The 23583-nt window shown below is 41.7% G+C and overlaps 1 protein-coding gene and 1 long non-coding RNA gene across 2 annotated transcripts in view; one reads left to right on the top strand and one right to left on the bottom strand.

Moving 5' to 3' along the window:
- The window catches only part of LOC135188462 (uncharacterized), a 144790-nt gene extending 136796 nt beyond the window's left edge, over nt 1–7994 (bottom strand). Inside the window, exon 1 of the long non-coding RNA XR_010307703.1 lies at nt 7425–7994. This is a non-coding gene — a long non-coding RNA (uncharacterized LOC135188462). The remainder of the gene's footprint in view (nt 1–7424) is intronic.
- A 3675-nt stretch (nt 7995–11669) lies between these two features.
- The window catches only part of PTPN1 (protein tyrosine phosphatase non-receptor type 1), a 43591-nt gene continuing 31677 nt past the window's right edge, over nt 11670–23583 (top strand). Inside the window, exon 1 of the mRNA XM_064167861.1 lies at nt 11670–11850. Coding sequence (XP_064023931.1) covers nt 11683–11850 — 168 coding nt within the window. The 5' untranslated portion in view covers nt 11670–11682. The remainder of the gene's footprint in view (nt 11851–23583) is intronic.

The following is a 23583-nucleotide window of genomic DNA, read 5'->3' on the forward strand; positions in this document are numbered from 1 at the left end:
TGCAACATTACAGCTGTTAGTAAGGAATACACAACACTGCTGCATAGCTGCTTAAGACATTGAACCCTTTAAATAAGATCTAACATGAACAGCCACCACCAATGTGTAATTTCTTGATTATAACTGAGCACAGGACATGTCTCAGTGGCAACTGCTTTCTGCATTCAGCATTAGAAAGCAGCCCATGAGGTATCTTCTACAGAGGCAAGAGTCTGCATCTCTGACCCCATTACCAAGATGTTCAACATCAATTCTTCCAGTAATCACCCTGTGCATAAAGCTTTGGAGAAGCCATTGGAATTGATCCAGCAAACATCGTGCAAGATATACTATATACAAACCCCATAAAATGTAAACCAGACACTCGTAGCTCTTCACTGATACCAGAGATTTCCAGATGGCAGGTAGCAAAAATTATATCTGTATACACATACCAGAAAATGTAAGACTCTGAAACTCTCATGGTTTTGGCTAATCCTGGATTGTTTAATATGCATTTCAAATATCAAAGGAATAAAACTTGTCTTCCTTTCTCAGTCGTTAGGGTCCTGCAAATGGTGCAACTAAAATAAACCTTATGGCTGCATGTGAATGACCACTCCCTCCCTTCACCTAACCGTGGACTGCCATTACACATTGTCTTATATAAGCTTCTGCAAAGGTCCTGCCATTTAACTTCCTCTTAAAGGTCTACTCCAATCTACAAGAATGCAATCAAGATAGCTAAAAAGGATTAGACCCTAAACCTCCAAAATTTAACATGAGGCCCTACCTTTAACTTTTACAGTGATTTCATCAAACACACTTTACTACAGAATTGGCAAAGGCTAAAAATGGCTTTGTGAGCAGCGACTACAGCTCAGCACACAGACAACCATTCATGCACCATGATGATTCTTGACTGCTCTGGGTGATGTGGCTACATCTGAACTGCAACATTGTGCCTTTACAGCACTCAAACTAAAAAGAGATGCTACAGAGAGCTGTGAGAAATATCCATTATCAAATATTTAGGCACTTGAGGTTTGCTGCATAAGAAATACAAGAGCTGCTTACAATGATGGAGGTTTCTATTTGTCCAATGTACTTCTGTGTCTCATTGCGCTACTGTTCATAGAATCATAGGATTATAGCATCAACCAGGTTGGAAGACATGCCCAAGATCATCCAGTCCAACCTATCACCCAGCCCTATTCAATCAACTAGACCATGGCACTAAGTGTCTCATCCAGTCTTCTTTTCAACACCTCCGTGGACGGTGACTCCACCACCTCTCTGGGTGGTATTTAGAATTCTTTCCAAGATATCAAGGTTGGACAATGTTTTAAGGTCTTTTTACTTGTTTTATCATTTAGTTCCCATCTGGATTCAGATTTTCAGCATACCATACAAGATCTGCAAAGACATTCTACAGAATTACTCTGTGACTTTCAAAAACATTAATACTTAGGAGCCTAAATCTAAATTTCCAAACAAATCTCTGTTATGTTCACATCACACAAAGGAACACATACCTCAGCCAGAAATGGTATAGCTGAATCATGGCAGACTTGTGATGCAATCAGAAATGGGGCAGGGCTTATGAAGTTTTGCTACACCTAAGTTCTATTATTTAAAGCTGGCAGAAGTGTGCTGCACCATGCTCCTGTGTCAGTCTGGCATCTCCTCTATTCGTAGCAGCACATGGCACAGATGTGCCTTTTAAACTTCTTGGTCAATAGCTTCTGAAAATATTCCAAGCTAGAGATGTGAACAACTCAGTGTCTTTAGTGGTGGTAATTACATATAATTTGGGAAGTTTTCCTACATTTGTGCTGGTTAAAAATGTTTAAGAGTATCCTATTAAGCTAGTCACTTGGCAAAGGAGGAAAGTGAAACAACAAGCAATGCAGAATAAATATATCTCTAGATTAAATATGCCCATATTGATGAAAGTTATATTTCTGCTACAATGCAAGTTTTAAAGAAGCCACCTCAGCACAAGATCATTCAGACCTATCTGATAGAAATTATCCTGTTGGGAGCAGACAGGTACTCCATGGACAAAGGTGGTTTGTGGCTTTTTAAAGAACCTTAGATACATATTAGTTTTGGTTGTCATGCAGACCTGCTCTCTGAGAAGTCACTGTGACCCCTTCATATTGATCTACACTCAGATAGGAGGGAAACATTGACATTCTGTAAGTACTTTCATCCTTCCACAGACAATGTTTTTTGAAGGAACCAGAATAAATTGGTTTGGTTGAATTTCCTCCTATTTTATCAGTTACAAAAGGGAGATTTATCCCTGCCAGAAGGGCTTACTTTATGAATAAGGAAAGCTTGTGAGTTAATCCTTTAGCTAGAGCACTCAAAAATTACTCCTGTGTGGTATACTTGCTGCCTGGTGCATGAAGTAGGGTGTTTTTTTTTAATCTAAACATATATACAAGCTCAAATATTTCTGTATTTTAAAATATTAACAGCAAAGAACTGAAAATCCAGTTTCTTGTTTAGACACTTCAGAAGGCATTTTTTTCAGGCTTTGTAGAATCAGACAACTAGCACACAGTAATGACAAAGCTGCTCTCTAATTTATATTAACTATTGTTTCATGTACCTGTTTGGGTCAGACAGAGTACTGGCCCCTGGGTATGTGCCAGCAGCTCTCCATCACCACAATTATGTATTGTGCAATGTCATTGTAATTTGAGAAAACAGTGCATTCTTCCAAGAGGATTTCAGAAGAGTCAATGTAGGTTAAAACATTCCCTCCCCAATCCCACCACCCTGTCTGTTCTCCACCCCAACACCTCCTCCTGCACACGCACAAATTCTCCCTTCTGTTTATTTTTTGTTTTAAACACTCTAAGCAAAAATTGACTTTGGCTGCTCTTTCTGAACTCTGAAGTGTTTGAGCAGATAAGATTCAGATAATAAGTTAGAAGAAAGTTTCATAGGTCTCTTTTCTCCTGGCAGGTAGTCATCAAGGCCAACCACACACTGAGGCTTCTTTCCCCTGCAGCAGCACTTTTCTGGCTTGTCTGCTTATCAAACTAAGCCAGATTTGTAAATTTTACTATATCTGACTTGGAAAAAATGTTTTGCTTGAAAGATACTTGTTTATATACAGTTCTGGGGAAGTACAATGTGTAAATCTACCTAGCGTCATCTCAAATGTGATGTTAGCTTCTCAAGTAGACTTACTGAGCCCTTCTCAGCCTAAGCAAAAAAGGGTTGATCTGATGAGTTTCTCTTCCATTATGGGAAATAGAGTGATAAACCTCACATAATACAAAAGAAATTATATGCCTTCAGAAATAACTGCTCTTTATGGAACAATATGAAAATAATTACACTTATTTCAATGAAATACTGATTAGAACGGACATGCTCTCATTTTTCTATTGCTATTTTTTCCACTTAAAATCTTACCTGAAATAAAAAGGCTCTCATTCTACTCCTAAGTAAAAAGAATTTAACTACACTCTTTCCACATAGGAAATTTCCTGTCACTACAGTGATCTTACTTATGGTTTGGGAATTCTTTTTTAATAAAAATACTAAGGTCAACATTGAGATGTGCTTACAACTATGCTGGTCAGGGCCCATACTAAGTCTGTGTGCCACCAGGAGATGGCATATGGAAGTAGTTCCAAATAGAATAGTTTAAATATGACATTAACTTAAAGCACAGTTTACTGTGAATCACTGAAAACAAAGATTTAGTTGTGGTGTCTCAAGATGAAGTCATTAGTGGCAATAATGGCTTACAGTATTGATATCCTCAGCATCCACACAGCCTGTTGTTCACTATTATGGAGACCTGATCTTCCTTAAAACTAACCAAGAAGAAAACCTCAGTTGGTTGGGGTTTTTCTTAGTAGGTATGTTTCCAGCTCCATTCCCAAATGTAGCTGCATAAATAGTTGGGCTGGCACAATTGAAGGGGTGGTATACCACAGAAACCAGCAGCAGGTGGCAAAGGAGGTGAGGTTAGGTCAATATTGCCGCCAAACTCTTTGCCTTTGGATACAGAGCCTCAAGTCTAGTCAGCACTTCATGTATGTAATTCACATAGCTTCAAACTAAGTGTAGCGGCAGTGAGGAACTCAGAGCAGCCTGCAAAACCCTACAGGAAACTCGGGCAAATTTACAACTGGCTCACTGGCACTGAATGCAATCCTATGGCCACAGTCAGGCCAATGACATCATTGTTTCAATATTAAACTAATGCTGCACTGATAACTCAAATTTAAGCTAATGCTCCCTTGCATATGTAAAACCAGTAGCCACAACTTGTAATGAACTGCAGACACTCTCTTGAATCTTGAATGTTCATGTCTCCAACTTGATGTGAAAAATATTTATGCTTGCAAGACTATAGCTCTGCAAATGTAAGCATTCACCCATTTTGCAGCTGTGGGATAAGGCAAGACCAAACTGAGATATGCCATATCTACTCTAAGAGCAAAGGATTAAAGAAAGGGTTGCTGAAAACATCCTCTTGTTAATACAAAATATTGTATAAAGCATAAAACAGTGAGAGAAAGCCCTGGTGTAAAATACTCTATAATCACAAAACACACACATAATACCTTCTGTGACAGAAGAGCGCGCACAGCACCTGAGCCTCACATGACAGAATCAACTGCATTTTGAAATCTTTATTTAGAAAACCAAGCAATCTGGCAAGATTTCAACACAGACTTCCTAAACTCTAATGCCCATTCTGCAAGCGTAATTTTTTTATCATCATTGTGTTAGCCATATAAAAAAGACCTTCTAGCAACTATTTCCATATTAGTTGTTGCTCGACCTAAAATTCTCATGAGGAGAAAAATTATTCAGGGCTGCGAGTACTATGAGCAGTAAGGACTACAGTGCCATCCAATGGTAAACAGTCTTCAGGCAGCTAGGTCTTAGAATCTCTAGCTCCTTCTCCCACAGCTTGACGTTAACCTTAAACACATTCTTCAAACCCATGAAGGCTGAAAACTACCAGAAGCAGCAAAAAGTGCTCATGCACACACATATTGTACACTACTCCTTCCATAGGCACATTCCACCACACCATCACTGGTGGTTGAAACATCAATGGACAAGCATGAGGTAGATATGCCTTATTTGCTTCTCACAAAGAAATCTGATGAATTATTTTAGTGTACACTGATGTTTTGGGGAAGAAAAAAATATTCTTACTCTCTTTTAACAGAGGCAGTAAGCAGGGGCTCTGGTATCCTGCTGCTGCTAAGAGCATTCTGGTTATCCAAGTCTGACAGCTAACGGAGCAACTATGCCATGAAAAGCCACACATTCTGCCACTCCATAGAACAGATTTTGTGTCTTCATAACTTTCTTCAAGTTGCTTTGAACTATGAAGAACAAGGAGAGTCTGTTCTATGGAGTGGAATAAGGAACAAGATCCAACCCTTTCTTTTGGATTCTTATTTTCTTTTCAAGTGCCAAGTGCTAATGGACAATTTACCCACTAAAAATCCTGAATCAGAGTATACTGGGATGAAAAGCAACGTGCCTCAAGTTACATGGGCTGGAATTGCTTTGGAGAGGGATCGCCTTCCTCTCTGAAGTGCAAGGAGGGTTGTGTACTGAGATCACAGAACATTTTCTGTTCCCTAATCCTCCATTATTATAAGGATCTAAGTCACCAGTAATGCTTTTAATCTCTTCTGTGCTTTTTTTTCTCGCAATGCTTGACAGATTTTGCAACTTTTAGAATTTTGTAAGGTAGATCATAAATTTCATATAGGCTGTTAGCAAATGTTTCTCTACTCTGGATTTGTGTGGAGACTGCAATTTGAGGACTAAATAGAGCACAGGTCTCTGTGATTCAAGTGGCCTTTTTCAGCCCATCTTCTTGACTGGAATAAATGTAAGACCTTTGATTCTCCTGGGCCATGCATGGCTGTTGTGAAGCCCAAATCAGCATTAGGGCAAAGAGGTATTGCTGGGTTTGGCTTCAATTGAAATTATAAACCCTAAGATTAATTCATCCTCTTTACACTGCAAGCCAGAACTTAAATGTCATGAAAACAGATCTCATAAAAATATCAGTTCAAACTCTTATTCCATTCTACCCCAATCATCAACAGACTTTTTTTAAGGTGTTTTTTTGGTTGCGGTTTTGCTTGTTTGTTCATGTTTTTTTCAGGTTTTGGGGTTTTTTTTGTTGGTTTATATTTTTTTACACTTGTACTGCTGCCTAGCAGGAAGTAAATACTTCAGGAGCCATTGAAAAAAAAAATCTTTCTAAACAAATCAAGCTATGCAAGGGGCAACTTTTCTTGCAAAAGCATTTTGGACTGAAATATCTTGCCAGTGGAAAACTGCATCTTCACAATGAGGAATGGAAAGGAACAGTGCAAAAAGCTAAATGACTCAACTCTTAATAGCCCTCCATTGACACTTAAAGTTTTCAAAAATAGTGACAGTTTAAAGAACCTAAATGGAAGGAAAAGAGAACACAACTTTATTACTCGATTAAATCGGTCAAAAATGTTTCTTTTTTCTCCTGCATTTATAGAAAGGCTAAATTGGAAAGGGACAGCCTACACATGAATCCTTCTATGTATGAGCCTCTACATCATCGCTGGAACAGTATTTTTTTTCCATAAAATGAAAACTGACAGTCATAGCTTCCAAAGCAAAGCCAGCAACTGCTCTAGTGCCTCTGTTGGAGCCAAGATATTGGTAGTTAAGACATGCAGCAGGGTTGCAGCCTTCTTGCAGGCACACCTGCCCACAGTTTAGATGCCGCATTGCTCAGGTTCTAAATGCAGCCTCATGTTTGGAGAATCAGAGGCACTGCAATGGGTGATAAGAGATATTGCTATAGTTATTTAAAAAATCAGTTTGTTTCAGAGATCACATAATCACAAAATAGGTTTAGTTGGAAGAAATCTTCAAGACCATCCAGTCCAAGCTTCAACCAACCACTGAAGAGTCAACACTAAACCATGTCCTTAAGTACGAGGCCTCCATGTGGCTTAAACACCTTCAGGGATGGTGACTCCACCACTGCCCTGGGCTGACCATTCTAATATTTGGTAACCCTTTCTGTGAAGAAATATTTCCTAATATCTATCTTAAACCTTCCCTGGTGCAGCCTGAAACCATTTCCTCTAGTCCTGTCATTTGACACTAAGGAGAAGAGGCTGTCCCCTCCTCGCCCCAACCTCCCTTCAGGCAGCTGTAGAGAGCAACGAGGCCTCTCCACAGCCTCCTCTCCTCCAGACTGAACAACGGCAGCTCCCTCACTTACTCCTCGTGGGCCAGGTGCTCCAGGCCCTTCACAAGCTTTGCTGCCCTTTCTCTGGACACTCTCCAGCACTTCAACAGCCTTCCAACAGTGAGTGGCCCAGAACTGAACACAATAGTCAAGGTGTGGCCTCACCAGCGCTGAGTGCGGGGCAATGATCACCTACCTGTTCCTGCTGGGCACCGTGTTTCTAATGCAAACTAGGATGTCTTTAGCCTTCCTGACCACCGGGGCACACTGTTGACTCACGTTCAGTCGACTGACAACCAATACCCCCAGGTCCCTTTCCAAGTTGCAGCTTTGCAAAGATGAAGACTTTGGTTTCATTACATGGGTCTCTGCTCATACTCAGCTGACTGCAGAAAGGCGTCCAGAAGGAAAGGTCCTTAACGTGGCATGGTGTTAGCGGTGGGAAAGAGCGACACCAAGTGGTCACTGTCAGTGGTGCAGGTAAGTCTTGCTACAGGTCGTTTTCTGTCAAAGGCCTTTTACCAGTGATCATTTTGGGGCCCAGCTGTTTGAGAAGAGGTCAGAGTCATGCAAGGCGTTAGGCTGCGGTAAGCGGCTATGGAGACCCACAATGACATCTTGAAGCTCCAGGCGAGGCTGGGTCCCATGCGCAGCCGCCGCTAATGGCAAAGGTACCACCGCCAGGCCCCTCCGGCGCCGTGCGAGGCGCGGGGAGCGCGCTCCCGCCAGACGGCGCCGCTGCCGCAGGTAGGGCCCTCAGCCGCTAGATGGCGCCAGCCGAACCGTTACTGGCGGCTTGGCGTCACTTCCGGGTGCTGCGCGAGAGCTGGGCGCGAACTCGCCGGTAGCAGCGGCGGCGCCGCTTCTGAGTGCCTTTGGTCTGTGCCTTCAGAAACGTGGCGGGGTTCGGGGTTTTTCTCTCTGCACCTCCTTTCCACCGCTGTTATCCATCCTCATTTACCACTCTGCAGCTTCTTTTGCTGAACTCCGATGTTAGGCCGGCCCCGATCATGGTGTCTGACTGACCGGTTTCTATAAAGCTCCCGGGAGGCCGCCTCTGCACATCAGCTGAAGTAAAAACAGCTCCTGATGGCTGCTGTCGCTCCCTAGGTGTTTAGCCAATGAGGGGTTAGCAAACCAGACCCTTTTCTGTGCTGCATCCCTTCCCCAGCCATCCACGAAGATGGATCTTGTCAGACTGGGCATCCCAAGCCAGTGCCCCCATGTGCCATGCTCCTTCGACTGAGGACTCTGTTTTCTGTGGTGCTGCATAGAATCAACCAGGTTGGAAGAGACCTCCAAGATCATCCAGTCCAACCTATCACCCAGCCCTAACCAATCAACTAGACCATGGCACTAAGTGCCTCATCCAGGCTTTTCTTGAAGACCCCCAGGGACGGTGCCTCCACCACCTCCTTGGGCAGCCCATTCCAATGGGAAATCACTCTCTCTGTGAAGAACTTCTTCCTAATATGCAGCCTATACCTACCCTGGCACAACTTGAGACTGTGTCCCCTTGTTCTATTGCTGGTTGCCTGGGAGAAGAGGCCACCCCCCACCTGGCTACAATACCCCTTCAGGTAGTTGTAGACAGTAATAAGATCACCCCTGCATGCCGCCAAAGATGCTAAATTGCAGCAGAACTTCAGTGCTTTTGTTGCTTTCCTCTGTAGTCTAAGACTCCAACTCACAAATATTTTCCACACTTGCACAATAACACGAGATACAGTGAGAAACCTCATCTTGAAGACATACTCAAAGCACCAGTAGACTGTACTCTGAAAACAAAGGGAGCTATGCATACCAATCACCTTTCAACTAATGCTGCAGTGGTTAGATCTCTTACTACACCGGGATGTGGCAGACCTGTGCTCATCTCCTGCCTCTGCATGAAGGAAACACTTCCACATCTCAGCAGTGCCCTCACTGTGAGGTCATGGAGTCTGATATGGAGATCTTTTAGCTTCTCTTACATGTATCACGCTGTTTTGCACAGACATTCACCACCAGCACAGTAACATAAATCGAGAATATTTTTATCACAGTAAAACTGAAGCTACCAGGAGAACAAAATCAGAAGCAAACCAGTTTATTTACACCATCTGACAATATTCAGTTGCACTGGAATTTGCCCGTGAACAGGTACGTCAAAGTAACCAATATGTAACATCAGACTTGTTAAGCCTTGTGTGATGCTGTAATATGGGTGAGAGGAAAAGCAAGACAGAACTGAACTTTTCACAGTAACAATCTTGAACACATAGATACAATGAAAATCAGAATGAAAGGCTGAGATCTAATACCCAAAGGTCATATAAGAGGATCCAAGGCCAAGCTGTTTCACACAGGATTCTATAGCTGCTATACAGTACGTGCTGTGCCATAGCGCTGTGTGTTGAATGTGGGTGACAAACTTCCCAGGTACACAGAGGAGATGCAGCCTGCTAGGACTTGCTTCATGTAACTACAAGTCACATTCAAAAATCAAACAGTGAAGGAACAAGAAATATATCTGAAGATACTTTAACAAAGATCTATGATATTGGCTGGTTTTTAAATGTCATAATTTCAAAATGTTTAATATTGTTGGCAAAAAGGCAAATTAAAGACTTCAACAGGATTAGATTAAGTCATTTTATGGGTTTTAATTAAAAGCAATGGAGTTGGTCACATTTTCCTGATAATGCCCATTTCTAAACTCAAGGCCAGGCTATTTCACATTGTTTCATGGGCAGCTAGAGTTTAGTGTATACTAAAGGGTAAATAAAAACTACTACAATTGTTAGAAAGCAATAAACTGGGTGGGGTGTTCTTCCTTAATCAGCAGGAGGAATTCCATAATTCTCTCACCTTCAGAATGCACTTGATGGTTCCATGAAGTGACCTGTGTGCCCTTTACTTTGCTGTAGCAGTACAAGGTGCCAGTGTTATGAAGCTTATCATTTGACATAAACTAGTATCTAAGCACATATTCTAAGAGTCTCAGGTTTTCAGTTATAAATGTCATTGCAGGTACTATTGCTAAAATAGTATATAAAAAGGAAATTAAAAAACCTCTATGACACATGCAGCCATTACTTGTGTTTTTGCTAAAATAGGAGTCATAAGGTGCATCACTGCTGCTGCAAACTGTTTTTCACTTCTTCTATACAGGCATGTAGAAGTAATTATTTCCTACATAATCTATCCTCTCCAAAATTTACATTTATTTAATGAAAACATGCATTGAACAAGACTGACACGTTTTTAAATATTACTGGGCACACATATTGCTGCTGTGGTTGGGTAATGGAGAAATGTAAGGTACACCAGTAAACGTTACATTTATAATCTCTTATTTTCTGTTACTCTCTGAAATCTTCAGCTGAATATCAATTTGCTCAGGGAATGTCCTGTATGAGGTTTGTCCTTCAAGGCAATTATTTCTGCCGATGAATCATTGACTGAAGAACTTGTACTGATTTTATGATGTCCATTCAAGTGACATAAGCATTAAAGATTGCATGCTGTCTTCTTTTACAAGATACTATACACTCTGGCCATTCACTTGCATTTAGCTGTGCTGTCACAAGCTTTGACCTCTTCTAGGTAGGATCGGGGTTATGCCTGCATGAATAAATGGGAATCCACAGGAACCGCTCTGTGGTGACATACAGACTCGTCTCTTGGTACGTGATCACTAAAACACAAGAAGACTCACCACGTGCACTCATAATTCGTGACCCTGCTATAAAAGAGAAAGGGGAAAGCAATAAAGCTGTCAGATTTATTATGTCCCCAGGTCCAGTAGGTTAAAAATTCACCACCTGGACTCAGGATAAGGACACTGCCTCAGAGCAGCCAGACTGGGAGAGAAGATGCAGGTACTCGGCACTACTGGATCAAACACCTGCTGCCAGCCCACATTTCTCCTCACAGCCCTTCCCCTGCTATCAAATGGAAGCACGAAAACCTTTTAAAGTTTCTGAGCCTCTATTCACAGACAAGCAGCTTGAAAACATGCTCCAGGCCCTTCCTTACGGCTCAGAAACCAGAAGACGCCAGCCTTGGGAACGTAAGAGCTACAACCGATGGCCCCGTCCGCAGTTTTCCCATCCAGATGCCGCCACCAGGCTCAAGGCAGGATTCCGCTGCCATCTCCAGTTTTCTGTTCCTCTGCCCCGCCGGGGCCGCACTACTTGTCCGTGCGAGCTAAGGGCAAAGGGTTGGGTGCCGGTGATGAAGGAAGCAGGCACCCCAGTCGGCCCAGCTAGCCGCCGCCAGCATCTCTCTGCTGGGCTGTCGCCTCGGCGGGCCCGCAGCACCCCGCAGCTCAGCACTGCTACCGTTACCAGCTCTAAGCACCTCCGCACGCCCTTTCCCGCCGCCCGCAGAGCCCGCGGCTGAGGGCCGCCCCGGACGTCGCGTCGCCGGGGCGGGCTGCGTAGTTCCGGCAGGGAAAAGGGAGGGGTGACATGCAGAGCAGGCAGCCGCGGCCTCGGGAGCAGCTGGAGCCGGAGCTGCCGGAGCGGCAGGCGGGAGCGGCGCTGGGGGGCCAGGCTGGGCGCGGCGCCCCCACCATGGAGATTGAAAAGGAGTTCCACCGGCTCGACCAGGCCGCCAGCTGGGCCGCCATGTACCAGGTGAGGGGCAGCCGTCCGCAGCGTCTCTACCCCCGGCGCTGAGCTGGGAGCTCCCCTTCCCTCACCCTCCTTTTGCTGTCGCCTAGTTCTGCATCCCCCCGCCCCCGCCGCTATGTGCCCCAGTTGCGAGGGCCCTGCGGGGCAAGTGCTTTCCTCTGCCTCTCCTTCCTCTGAGTCGGAGCTTTCTCTTCCCCCTTTCCCGCTTCCCTCCCGCAGCACGCTGCGGGATGGCCCGCCGCTCGGTTCCGTTCCCCTTCCCCTTTCGCTCGATGCTGAGGGGCCAGAGGCCCTGCTCTGCTCTCCCAAGGCAAAGCCTCTTCTCCGCGGAGCGAAGCCCCTCTCGCCTCTTTTCCCGCAGGGGCTCTCGTGGGTGGCGAGAGTCGGCCGCCGCCTCCCCCCCATGGCTGTGCCTCGGGGACCCCGCTCCGCGGTGGGGCTGGGGCCTCCTGCTGCGCTCCCGTGTCTCTGCGGGGCTGCCCGGGGCGGCAGCGGGGCAGCGAGCCCGGGGGAGCTTCCTCCGCGGGGTCCCTCAGCCGCGCTGTTCTCGCTCTGCGTTCTGCCTGGAGCTAAGCACGGACGTAAATTCTCGGCAGTCCCCTTTCCTAGCCGTGAGGCAATAAATCTAGGTATCGTATTTGCCTTTTTTTTAACCGAAAAGCAGTGATGGGCAGCACTGCATACACCTAGCTTTTTAGTTACTGTAATCATAGAATAGAGTCAGAGAACAGCTTGTTAGTAATGCTTGTACCGTTTTTTATTATTTCATTTAACATATTTGGGATTTTTTTGTTTTGTTTGGCAAATGTGAATGTCTGTAAGAATATTTGCAGACCGCATCCAGCTTCACACATAGAAGCATCAGAAATTAGGGCTTTTCTCTACAAAACGTTCTTTGCTCGTTTATCCAAAATACAGCTTCAGAAAAGATGAAGTACAGGGGTGGCTGGGTGGATGCGTTCAGTCAGATCAGGCAACACTGCTGCAAAATCTGTTTGAATGTTTAAGCTGGTCTATTGCATAAACTAATGAGTTTTAAGCTCATACTTCAACATAGAAGTTGGGCTTTGCATCGCTTTCACTCTGAATTTCTCTAGCAGGAGACATTTAAGAGAAGAGTTTTATAAAAGTGAAACAGATGAACTCTACTTTCAGAATCACAGCAGGCAAGTTCTAAAAACAGGAGCTTGCAGGATGAGCATCTTTGGTTTGGCATTTGTAGAATAAGCATGAGATTTTGAACATGCTCTTCAGAAAGTTCTCTTTTTTTGTTAGAGTGTTTAGTTTCCTGCAGAGTTTCAGTGCTTGCTGCGTATCACTTGAAATTCTTGTGTATGTTTTTGCTAATCTGTTCTTGATGATATGGTATGCTGCAGGATTAGTGTTCAGGAAATTACTTTGAGTAATATAGCTCTGTAGTGGAGGTGGTGTGTTTCAGTGGGTACGGTTTAATTACAGAAGTGAAATGTATAAGGAGAATGAGGGCCTGTAGCATATTTTCAAAGTGGGTTCAGCATTCAGTGATATTCTTGTCCTACTTTCTTTTAAATATTGTGATTCAATAGCCTGCTCAGTGTGGCACAGTGTAAGATTTAACTCAAGACTAAAATTCAACTGAAAAAAAAAATCTGGAAGACCGAAGTGATTCGTTGATTTGCATCCAACTATTGACAAACACAAAAGAGGCTGGTGGGGTGGTTTGGTGTTTTTTGGTGTTTGTTGTTTTTTTTCCCCTTAAAACTGATCGTCGAGTATATGCATCTATGTCCTGTAACTCAGTTTCTCAACTGTGTTGTGGTTAATTTTAAATACCAGCTGTTGAAAATGACATCTTGGCAGATCATGTACATCTGGAAGAACAATGCACTTTACTGTAATCCATGCTTTTGATGTCTAGGCCGGGACATTAACAATGCAGTTTTCCAGCAAAAAACAGTCTTTACATGAAGAATGCAGTAAATGGAACAACATATGTTACTGGTGCAGGAAGAAGTTAATTGTATCAAAGGTTTCTCATATCTAGGTGTTAGGATCGTAGCTTCTAAAATCCAGATATACTCCCTAGTATTCCAAGTGAGGCATGGTGAAATTTACTAAGTCACTTTCTCTCGTTTCTTGGCTAAATCTATTACTTAGAGGTATAGAACTGGACAGCATGTACGGAGGAATACCACAGGGAGGTAAAGCCAACTGAAATTATGGCTGCAGGGAGAGTTGTCTGGGTGCCACGTGATTCTGAAGCGTTGAAATTGTCCAAGCCTCTTTTTCTTGGACAAGGGGAAGCTATGTTCAGCTGTGATAATAGTACATCTGTGAAGGAAGAAAATGTTGGGTTTTTTTTAATGTAAATAATCATAGAATAGAGACAAAATAACATTTCAGCATTAAGCCCTTATATAGGTGATTTTGTGATAATCGTGTCTTGGGTACTGCATTTGTGGTAGAACTATTCTCAGCTACAGCTGGTCAAAACAGGGTGAACACTGGTGAATTCTCCGTGTTTTATTGTTTTTTCTTTGATTCTGTTCAGTTTTTCAAATACCCAGTACTGTCCCTTACTTTTGTCTAGATTTTGCTTGCTACAAGAATTGTAAATCATGAGACTCTGTTAGAGAGATTGTTCAGAGACCCAAGAGATGAAGAGGACCACTCTGGTTCTGTCTGTTGCTTGTGTTGTAGAGAAATGCACTTGGAAGATAAACTAATTAAATGAGACCTGATGTAAGCATAAGAAAATGTCCCTTCAAATTAAACTTCTCTTCCATAAAATAATAAGTTAAAGGAAAATGGGCAGCAGATTAACTGTGTGCTTTGCACTGTGATGGCTGTGGTAAAGTTGTGTAACAGAAAACAAATGCTTACAGGTGAGTGCACTCTGCATAAATATCATTAGAAGTATCAATAGGAATGAAAAGCATTTGCTCTGGAAGTGTCACAACAACAAAAGAAAGCAATAGCCCAGAGCTAAGGAAAGCAGAGTTTTTTGCTTGCTGTTAGAGCAGGGAAGAAAAAGACAGATACTTGCCCAGAATATCCAAGGAACATTAAATTCTCATTTGCTCACAGGAAGGGCAGTATCAGGTTTTCATAGTAATTTTATATACAGAAGTCTCTCAGAATTTTAGGAGGTATTTTAGTTTCTGACTTCTTATACATGGTGATAGTATCTCATTCTATCTTAAAAACACATCTCTCCAGTACAGGTAGAGTTGCTTCTTGTGTTTACATAAACTAGAAACTTTGACTTTAGTATGTTGGATGATGATACTAACTTTGATGTGCTTATCAGTACCAGTAAAAATGCCTCTGAGTTCAGCTAGGGATCCCATATAGTACAGATGGAGGCAGAGCTGACATTTGGTTTTCCAGAAACATCTATGGGTACAGCTTGTGCAGTTTTCCATGTGTAAGGTGGCAAAATTAAATGAAAATGTATACTTTTTATAGTCAGTAGAATATAAATTAAGAACTAGGTATAATCTAGGTTTCCAAATCTGTTTGGAAGCAAGTGTACTGAAAACAGAACTGTGCTTCTGTGTACACCCTGGAAAGCTGAAGTATAGTAACAGTTTGGTTTGAATCCTGTAAGAAATTCTAAAGTGTTCTCAGTTTCTTCACGAATTTTTGAGAGTGTCTAATACTAATGTGATGATTTTTAAAAATTATTATTGTTTATTTTTTTCTTACAACTCCCTAAGCTAAACTAAAATATTATTAATTATAAAACTTAAGGAGCTTTACCCAGATCATGGGAGGAAGATAGAAAGTTACCATGAATATTTTGAGTATTTGTCTCTCTATCAAGAGGGGAAAAAGCCTGGGAAGTTTTTTTATGTATTCACTGTTTCTGGAAAAATATTTGTAGAATATGTAGATAGATTTTAATGTTGATGTAAACTGTGAAATGCTTGACCCTGTAGTCTTTTATGTTGGTGTGGTTGTGTTGTGTATTTCAAGTGAGTGAACAGGAAGTCCTAGTAGTGTTTTTGGTTTACAAGATGCAGTGAGAGTTCAGACTTTGTGCTGCTGCAGTCAGTGAGCATTTGAGTTACTCTCTTGCTTTGATGCTCAGAAACTTAAGACTTCTGTGCAGCAGGTAAATTGTGGCATGAGCATGACTGATTATAAATGCATCTTTGTGCTTTATTCTGCCAGTTCTTGCTACTTAAAAATGCAGGTCTCTGCATGCATGCCTTGCCACTTCTTAATTCATGCTATGTTGATTCATTCGAGGCTTAGCTTAATTGGCTCTGGTTATGGAAAGCTACTTTAGAACTGATAGTTGCAGGGAGTCTTTTTTTCCTTCAGTACAGCTCAAGATACTCCATGTTTGCCCTGTACCCATCAAATCCTGATAAAAGTGTGGGAGAGGCTAACAGTGATGAAGTAGCTAAGTCTGCATGGCTTGCAACAATAATGTCTTCTATGAAAAAAGGAGTTTACTTTCATTTGCTAATGATACTAAGTTTTGTGCTATAGAGAATGGTTCAGGACACTCTGCTGCTTTAGCTAGCTGCCCTAGTAAGTTAGCTTGTTCAGATCAAGGCCAATTGTGTCTGCTAATGGCAAATGTGAGCTTGTGCACATCCCATTATGTGGAGCTACTGATCCGCTTAGTTTTGCTTTGTTTTCAGATTCTGGAGTTTAAAATTTTGAGTACTTGAATTTAAATCTTCTGTGGTAGCATTGCTGTAAATAGAAGACTGAAAAATATTTTATGACTTACTGTTAAGGGAATATAATTTGCTAAATGTGTAGAAATCACACAATGTGCAGACAGTACTATACCTGCTTCTAAGCACTTTAGGAAGGTTTTTGAGGCTCTAGTGTGCTCTTCCACGTGCTGTTTAGACCTCTTTCTTTCTCTGCCTGCTGTAAGGGTGCACATACAGAAAGAAAGGGACAGTTAAGGACATGGCATTGTTTGCCACATGATGTTAAATTCAAATAGAACTAGCCCATGTAAGTAAAGAATAAAGTGTGGTAGTGGCAGACCAAGTATTTTTGGAACTCAATTTTCTAAATGTTCTTAGTAGGTTTGAATTAGCAGTTCACCCTGTAGTTAACTAAACATTGAAATGAAATCTTTTCTTGTCATACTTGCTTTGCAAATGGACTTTATCCAAGAGTTCTGTTTAGCTGAGAGACTGTAAAAAGTGTGTGCAGCATCACTCAGGGGGAGGCAGCCTTCATGAAAAGCAGTGTGTGCTTTCTTTTAGGAAAGAAACCCAAGTTTATGAAAATGTAGAAACAAATTCTCTGCAATTTTCATAATTAATGCAATAAACTTGATCTTACCATTGAGTTTTTTTTTTTTTTTTTAAGTCATTGGTCAACTTGTTTCATGTTGATTTGCACAAGAAACATTTTTTTTGTTTATCTATCTGGTGCCAGTAGACATGCCCTTGCTGGTTTGGCTGGGAGAGGCACTATGATACAGCATCAAAATGCCTTTGTGTGCTCACTTTGTAGATCATGTAGTACAAATGCCAATTCGTTTTCTGCCGAACCCTGTGAATTTAGATGTGCCTTTTCTCTCACCCACGCAAAACACAGCTAAGATTCAACAGCTTGCCTGTCATATTATGCTGAAGAAGTGATAAAAGTGATTCTTGGAAATTCATGTAATTCTGCTAATAGTGATAGCTGATCTACTTCAAATGGGGTTTGTGCTTTCTACATCTGAGAAAAAAGGTTCTTAGAACAGCAGTGAAAATATCTGCTATCCTTGTTGGGAAGGAAGATGAGCTAACATAACATGAAACTTCTGGAAACGTTTTGAATTTATCTTTTTTTCATGGAAACAGAACCTACAGAATTAGAAATGTGCTTTCACCTTGTGCAGTGCTTTATGCTAGGCATTATTTATGTAAGTTAGTTGCATTTGTAAGTAGTGGAGTAACCACTTGGTAAGGGGCAGCTACTTGTGGAAGCAACATAAATACAACCATCCTACTCGAGGGATGAATGGTTTTAACTATTGTAGCTAGAGCCTTTGTATTTTTCAGCTCATAATATTTATGAACATCAAATCAGATGCAGTTCTTCCCAAATTGTGTCTGCTTTTTATTTCTGGTGGGTTTTGTGTTTGACACATACTCTCTTGCTGTCTCCTACATGGTTTTGTTTGCATGATAAATTAATTATGCTTTCAAGCAGGTTTTTTGGGGAGGGGGGAGTTTGTATCACCGGTACATGTACCTTAGTTGTATCAGGATCCAAGCCTTTATGTAATTCTGTAGTTGTCCCAGCTCTTGGTTGTTGTGGATGCTCTGAAAACATATACTTTAAGGGGCAAAAAGTCACCTTCAGCAATGAGGATGAAGAGATCAGTGATGAAGATTTCCTTGACTCACCAACTGTTAAGAGATTGTTGGATGCGATTTGAATCATGTGGTGCAGTCTTTTTCCTGTACTTAGAAGAAGGTTAAAATTGTTCCTACATCAGTAAAAATAGGAAACAGCAACAACAAAGTAAGTTTTGTTCTGCCAGTGTATGCAGTTAGAGGAAAACTTCCATGCTGCACCAGTGACAAATGTGAAGCTGTGTAGAGCATGCTGCAGGCAGAGAGGAAACTATCTTCTCTGGGTAGAAAATTTACTGTTCTTTTTGTACTGAAATAATTAGAAATATTAGTATTTTGAACTAAAAGTATCTGTTCTATTTGTGAGATTTCAGGTGCTTTTTCTTGTACCTCAAGTTCCCAGAGTTTTATGCTGCTTCTCTGAAGTGCTTGATTCATCGAGTACTTGATGCTATGAGCGATTCTACAAAAGAGACTCTGTTTCTCAGATTCTTTATGTTTATTTGGAACAAGAACAAGTGGTCTACACATAAAGAGGATTGCTTGTTTGTATCCTTTCTAATCCCACAGTAACAGGTTACAGTAGCATAAACAGTGTGACCTTTTAATGTGATCACAGGAAGTAAAATGTGAAATCTATTTTAGAAATGCATTTTGACTAAGGAAGAGTACACTTCCTTTTTCTGACAAGAAAAATAACCCATGCTGGTTCAGAAGAGCTTGATTCTGTTATACTCTGCAGGACCTATTTTTTTGCCATTCTCCTCAGTATAGTCATTGAAGTTGCTCAAAGCAGGAATAAAACAACCATCTCTCTGTAGAATTCTGTGTTCTTGTTCTCCGTTGCAATGGCTGAAGTTGGAGGCTACTGGAAAATAAGAACTCTGACATGAGCTGTAGTGAGAGGAACTTCTTTTGGAAAGAAGGAGAGGGTAGGTTATTGGAGTGAGAAGTGGAAAAATACTGCACAGCTCATTAAACAGCAAAATGCATATACACACATTCGAGAAATTTTCTTCATATTTCCAGAAGTGGAAGAAAAAGAGAGAGAGTTTTAACCACCAAAGGACAATGGAGTGGACAGCCGCCCAACTCCAGAAAATGTTGTTGTCTATCCCTTTTGCAGTTCAAATTGGAAAGCAATATTGTCACTCATGTCTTGAAATGGACTTGTATCCATTCTGACAATGGAGACTTTTCACACTGACGTGCAACTGCTGCCTAGATTTGCACAGTGCCTAGCAGAGTCTGTGAGATGACACGAACAAGAATCCTATTTCAACTTGTACAATGTTTTCATTCTCAGTATTGATATTTTCTCAGAATTATACTGAAGTGTTTCATGACTAAAGCAGATCTGCCCTTGTACTCTTTCAAAACTAGTGTAATAAACACATGAAGGACAGCATGTGTTGAACCAACAGACCCATCCTTTTTATCCTTGTATATTACATTAGCTGTGGTTGAATTGGTGATGTACAGAACAAAGCAAAGTTGAGTTGAAGGGGTTGGATTTTTTTTGTTTTCCAGTGGGTGATATTACATAGATGGCTTGTTGATGCTTTCCCTTTAGCTAGAAATTGCTTTTAGTTCTACAGTAACTACTCTTGATAATTGACACCTATTAACAGACAGCTAAACTCTGAAAGAGAATATGGCAGTCTGGCTCTGGTTGTATAGGCAAGGGGAGGCAGAGTTGTGTGGTGAGCTTGGGAAGTTTTGGCTTGAGGAAAGGGACAGTCTAAGCAGTTTGAGGTTCAAAAATCCAAGGGGGTCGGCTGTCCTCTTGGGAGGTGGGCTCAGCAGTAGGACCATTGTCAAGGAGTGCTCCCATGTTCTGGAGCTTGTTTGTTCTGTTCATCCATCAGACCTGTTTTCAGTAGACATGAAAGACTGGAACAGGAGGCTGAAAATATGTAAAATCTTTACAACTGCTAAGTTACTGGATTTATTAGCCGGCATGAGAGCATTAGCAGAGAGGTCTAATCTTACAGGTCTTTTTAAAGCTTGTCAAGAAGCAAGTAGAGCAGTGAGACTTAATGGAAACTACTGATTTAGGCCTTGTTTGCCATTGATTTCTTGTTTATAATGGTGGAAAGCTTACTCCTCAGAAATTCCATTAGGAGTTTCTGTACTGGATTGCTTGATGCAATCCACTTCACAGGCTGCTTCTCTGGGACTGACTGACAGCAGGAAATTCCTTGTTTGCTGTTGTGTCTATTAAAAGTTCTCTACCACACAAAGTAGGGATTTTGGGTGTGTCCCGGGTTTGCTGGCACAGAGTCCTAGGCCAGACATGGTCTGCAGCCTGTTAGCAGTTTGGAGTCAGCCTGGGCAGGTGACCAGACTTGGCTACAGGTATATCCTAGAACAGAAATACCACACTCAGTGCAAAAGGAGAAGTTTGCTGAGGATGGGGAGGTTGCTTGCTCAGGTTTCTCCTGACCACGCTCCTCTTCCTTCTGCTTGCAAGGATGCCTTCCCTTTCACCCTTCTGTTGTACACACTGTGCATTTGCTGGACTGAGTATAACTTTGTATATTTTATACTGATGTTAGTTTTGCTGTTGCATTGTATCTGTTTTCATTTCAACCCATGGGTCTCCTCTCCTTTTCCTGAATCCCCTTCTTAGGTGATAGAGCAACTGCTATAGTTTGGTCCTAGATGCAGTGATGAGAATATGTACTTCTTATCTCTTTCAGGAGCAGCTAAGCAAGTTAATATTGCTACCTTTTTAGGAGCAAGAACTCATTTATTGTTTTCCTTTAATAATGTCTGGGTCTTTAAGGGGTTTGTGTACTAAAGTCTTTGCTAACATGATGTTCTCCATGTAAAACTATCTCTCTGCACACAAAATTCCATCTTGGAATACTTAGAGAAAAATAATCCAATGTTCTGCTAGAAGTGCAGTTCTGTTTATGTAAGAAGAGGCACTTTGTGTGATTCTAGTAGCTGATAACCTCCGTTTCTGGATTAGTGCTCAGAAGCCCTCAATGTAACAGTCTTTAGAGGGGCAAGAGAGCAGGAAAGGGATGTGATAGAAGTGAAGAGTTTTTTTTAAGATGTTTGGAAGTTACTACATTTTCTACTTTTGTGCTCCACATACACTCTAAGACTGCAAGTGAGGGTTTGAGATAGCCACCAAGTTACCAAGCATGTTTAGTCAAGACTGATAACTGGCTCTGGCTGACAGGAAATGGATCATGATGAGCAAGAGTCTAGGGGAGTGATGGGGTGTGGTGCATTGGGTGCAGCACTGTCTGGGCTGTGCAAGAGGAGTGTAGGGAGTACTACATTTCCAGAGAGGATGCTGTTGTCATTAGGCAAACGTTAGGATAGTTACCTGATTTTGCTAAATCAATTGCAAAGCTGTTTGTCTTATCTGATCCATGCAACTTACTTTCACTTACAAATCTGTTTCATTACCATGGGGAAGATGAAATAGTCCTTTGAAGGCCTAGCTTGTCAAGTTTTGCAGTCTTTTTTTGTGCTGGAATGCGTAGTGCTAACCTGTCCTGCATTAGGGTGTCTGTGAAAGCTTATTTTGCTAGTGTGGTGTGTCTGTTTTAATTGGCATTTGCTTTCTAAACTCAGTTGCTTTCAGATGGGGAGAAGATGACCTGCCGGTGAAAGCTCTCTCTCTCACCACAATGACAGTTAAAACAGTCTCTAGTAAAATTCCATTGCAACTTAGTGAAATAGCAAAATGCAGAATTAATGTTAGCATTTCAGTTATGGCTGGTTTGGGATTAAGAGAGGGGTTACATCTTTCCACAGGAAGTTCTTGGGCTTGTTGGCCATAGGTAGATTTCCTTAGATGTCTTTTCTGAAGACATACTGTTGTTTGCTTTTGCTGTGTGAGGACTAAATGCTAACACACAATAGAAGCTATGCTTAGCATAACTGAATTGCAGTATTGCAGTTATGCACTGTGCCTGAAGATTCAATATGCGTTATTATTTGTCTGTGAAGGGCAGCCAGTAAAGCAAAGAGCTCAGAAACCTACCTCAGCTCTAAGGAACTTAACTTCTCCGAGTGTCAGTTCAGTAAATATTACATCTCTGCTGACAGTGTTTAAGGGTTAAGTTTCTCTTAGAACGCTTTACTACTCTGGAAGTAGTTGCATAAACATTCAGCTTTATGTGCAATTTTTTCACTTAAACCTTGGTGTAGAGCAGAGGTGGCCAACCCTTTTGTCCAGGAGCCATGTGAAAGCTGGGCAGTCTGTTCTGTCCCCATCATCAACCAGCATGCTTGTGCATTTCTCACATGGCCTCTTAGGCCCCTATGTGACCTGACAGTCCCGTTGGCAGGTAAACAAATGTGTAGGCTCGTGTTTATTGCCATTTCCCCTATCCTCACACTGTTAGGCTCATCCCTACAACTGTATTTGATCCGTAGATGGTGAGCTGATGGTTTCCATTTTAGAAAACTCTTAAGTTTTAATATGGAACTAGCTTAACTGAGATTGGTTTCCTAAACACATATTAGACAGTCATGTGAGAAAATAGGAGCATCCTAATTCTGCTTTATCTAACATCTGTTTTCAGTAGTACTGTTTGTTCTCAGCAGGTTTTTGTGTGCATTGCAGTAGCTTGGCAACCTGTAGGTTGCACCATTCAATGAATTCAGCGTGCTTCTAATCATCACTAAAATTTTCCTTCCCAAATTTGAATATTATAAGTACAGTGAAATGGGTGTCTGTGGTTGTAGAAGCCCCAGCCATGTTAAACTGAAGCAAGCTGTTCCTGCGAATCTGTAATCCAGTGTGCTTCTTCAAATTTCAGTCTAAAAGCCTTTCTTGAAATGAGTTTAAGAAAGGATGCTTGCAACTTCTGGGAGTGGTAGTTAAGCAGTTACAGCTACTTAAAGTTCCCAAACAGATTTGGGCGGTATGCTGGGAAACATAACTACCAAAAGCATGACTGTTTGCTGGTTCTGTTGTAAGAGCAGAGCTCAAGTTTGGCCTTTCCCTGCATGCAGAGGCATGAACATGGTTTGTGCAATCCTGTTAATTGTACATTCTCCTTCAACTTTAATCTTGTTGTCTTAGAAATGGTGAAAAGCTTTTGGTAGTAGTGTAATGAATATGCTTTGGCAGAATGAATGCACTGCTTCTGTTCCGTCCTAACAGCTATCAGAGTGAAGCTTTCTTATACCATACATTAGAGCTTGCTAGGGTTTTGTGTTATACCTGAAATTGCAGGGAAGAAACAGAATGGAGAAGGGTAACTCACTTCTATCATGGAGCTGGTACCTGTTATAACACATGTTCATCATTTTGAATGAAGAGGGTTTCTGGATACTAAGTAAATGTCCTAATTCCCCTCACGCATTTCACTTAAAAATGGCACCTCAAGAAAGCCAGTAAAACAATGTATGATGCAAGTATCTTAAAGGAAATAAAATTTACCACTAAATAAGATGTAGA

The sequence above is a fragment of the Pogoniulus pusillus genome, chromosome 29, assembly GCF_015220805.1.
Source record: "Pogoniulus pusillus isolate bPogPus1 chromosome 29, bPogPus1.pri, whole genome shotgun sequence".
NCBI classification, from domain to species: Eukaryota; Metazoa; Chordata; class Aves; order Piciformes; family Lybiidae; genus Pogoniulus; species Pogoniulus pusillus.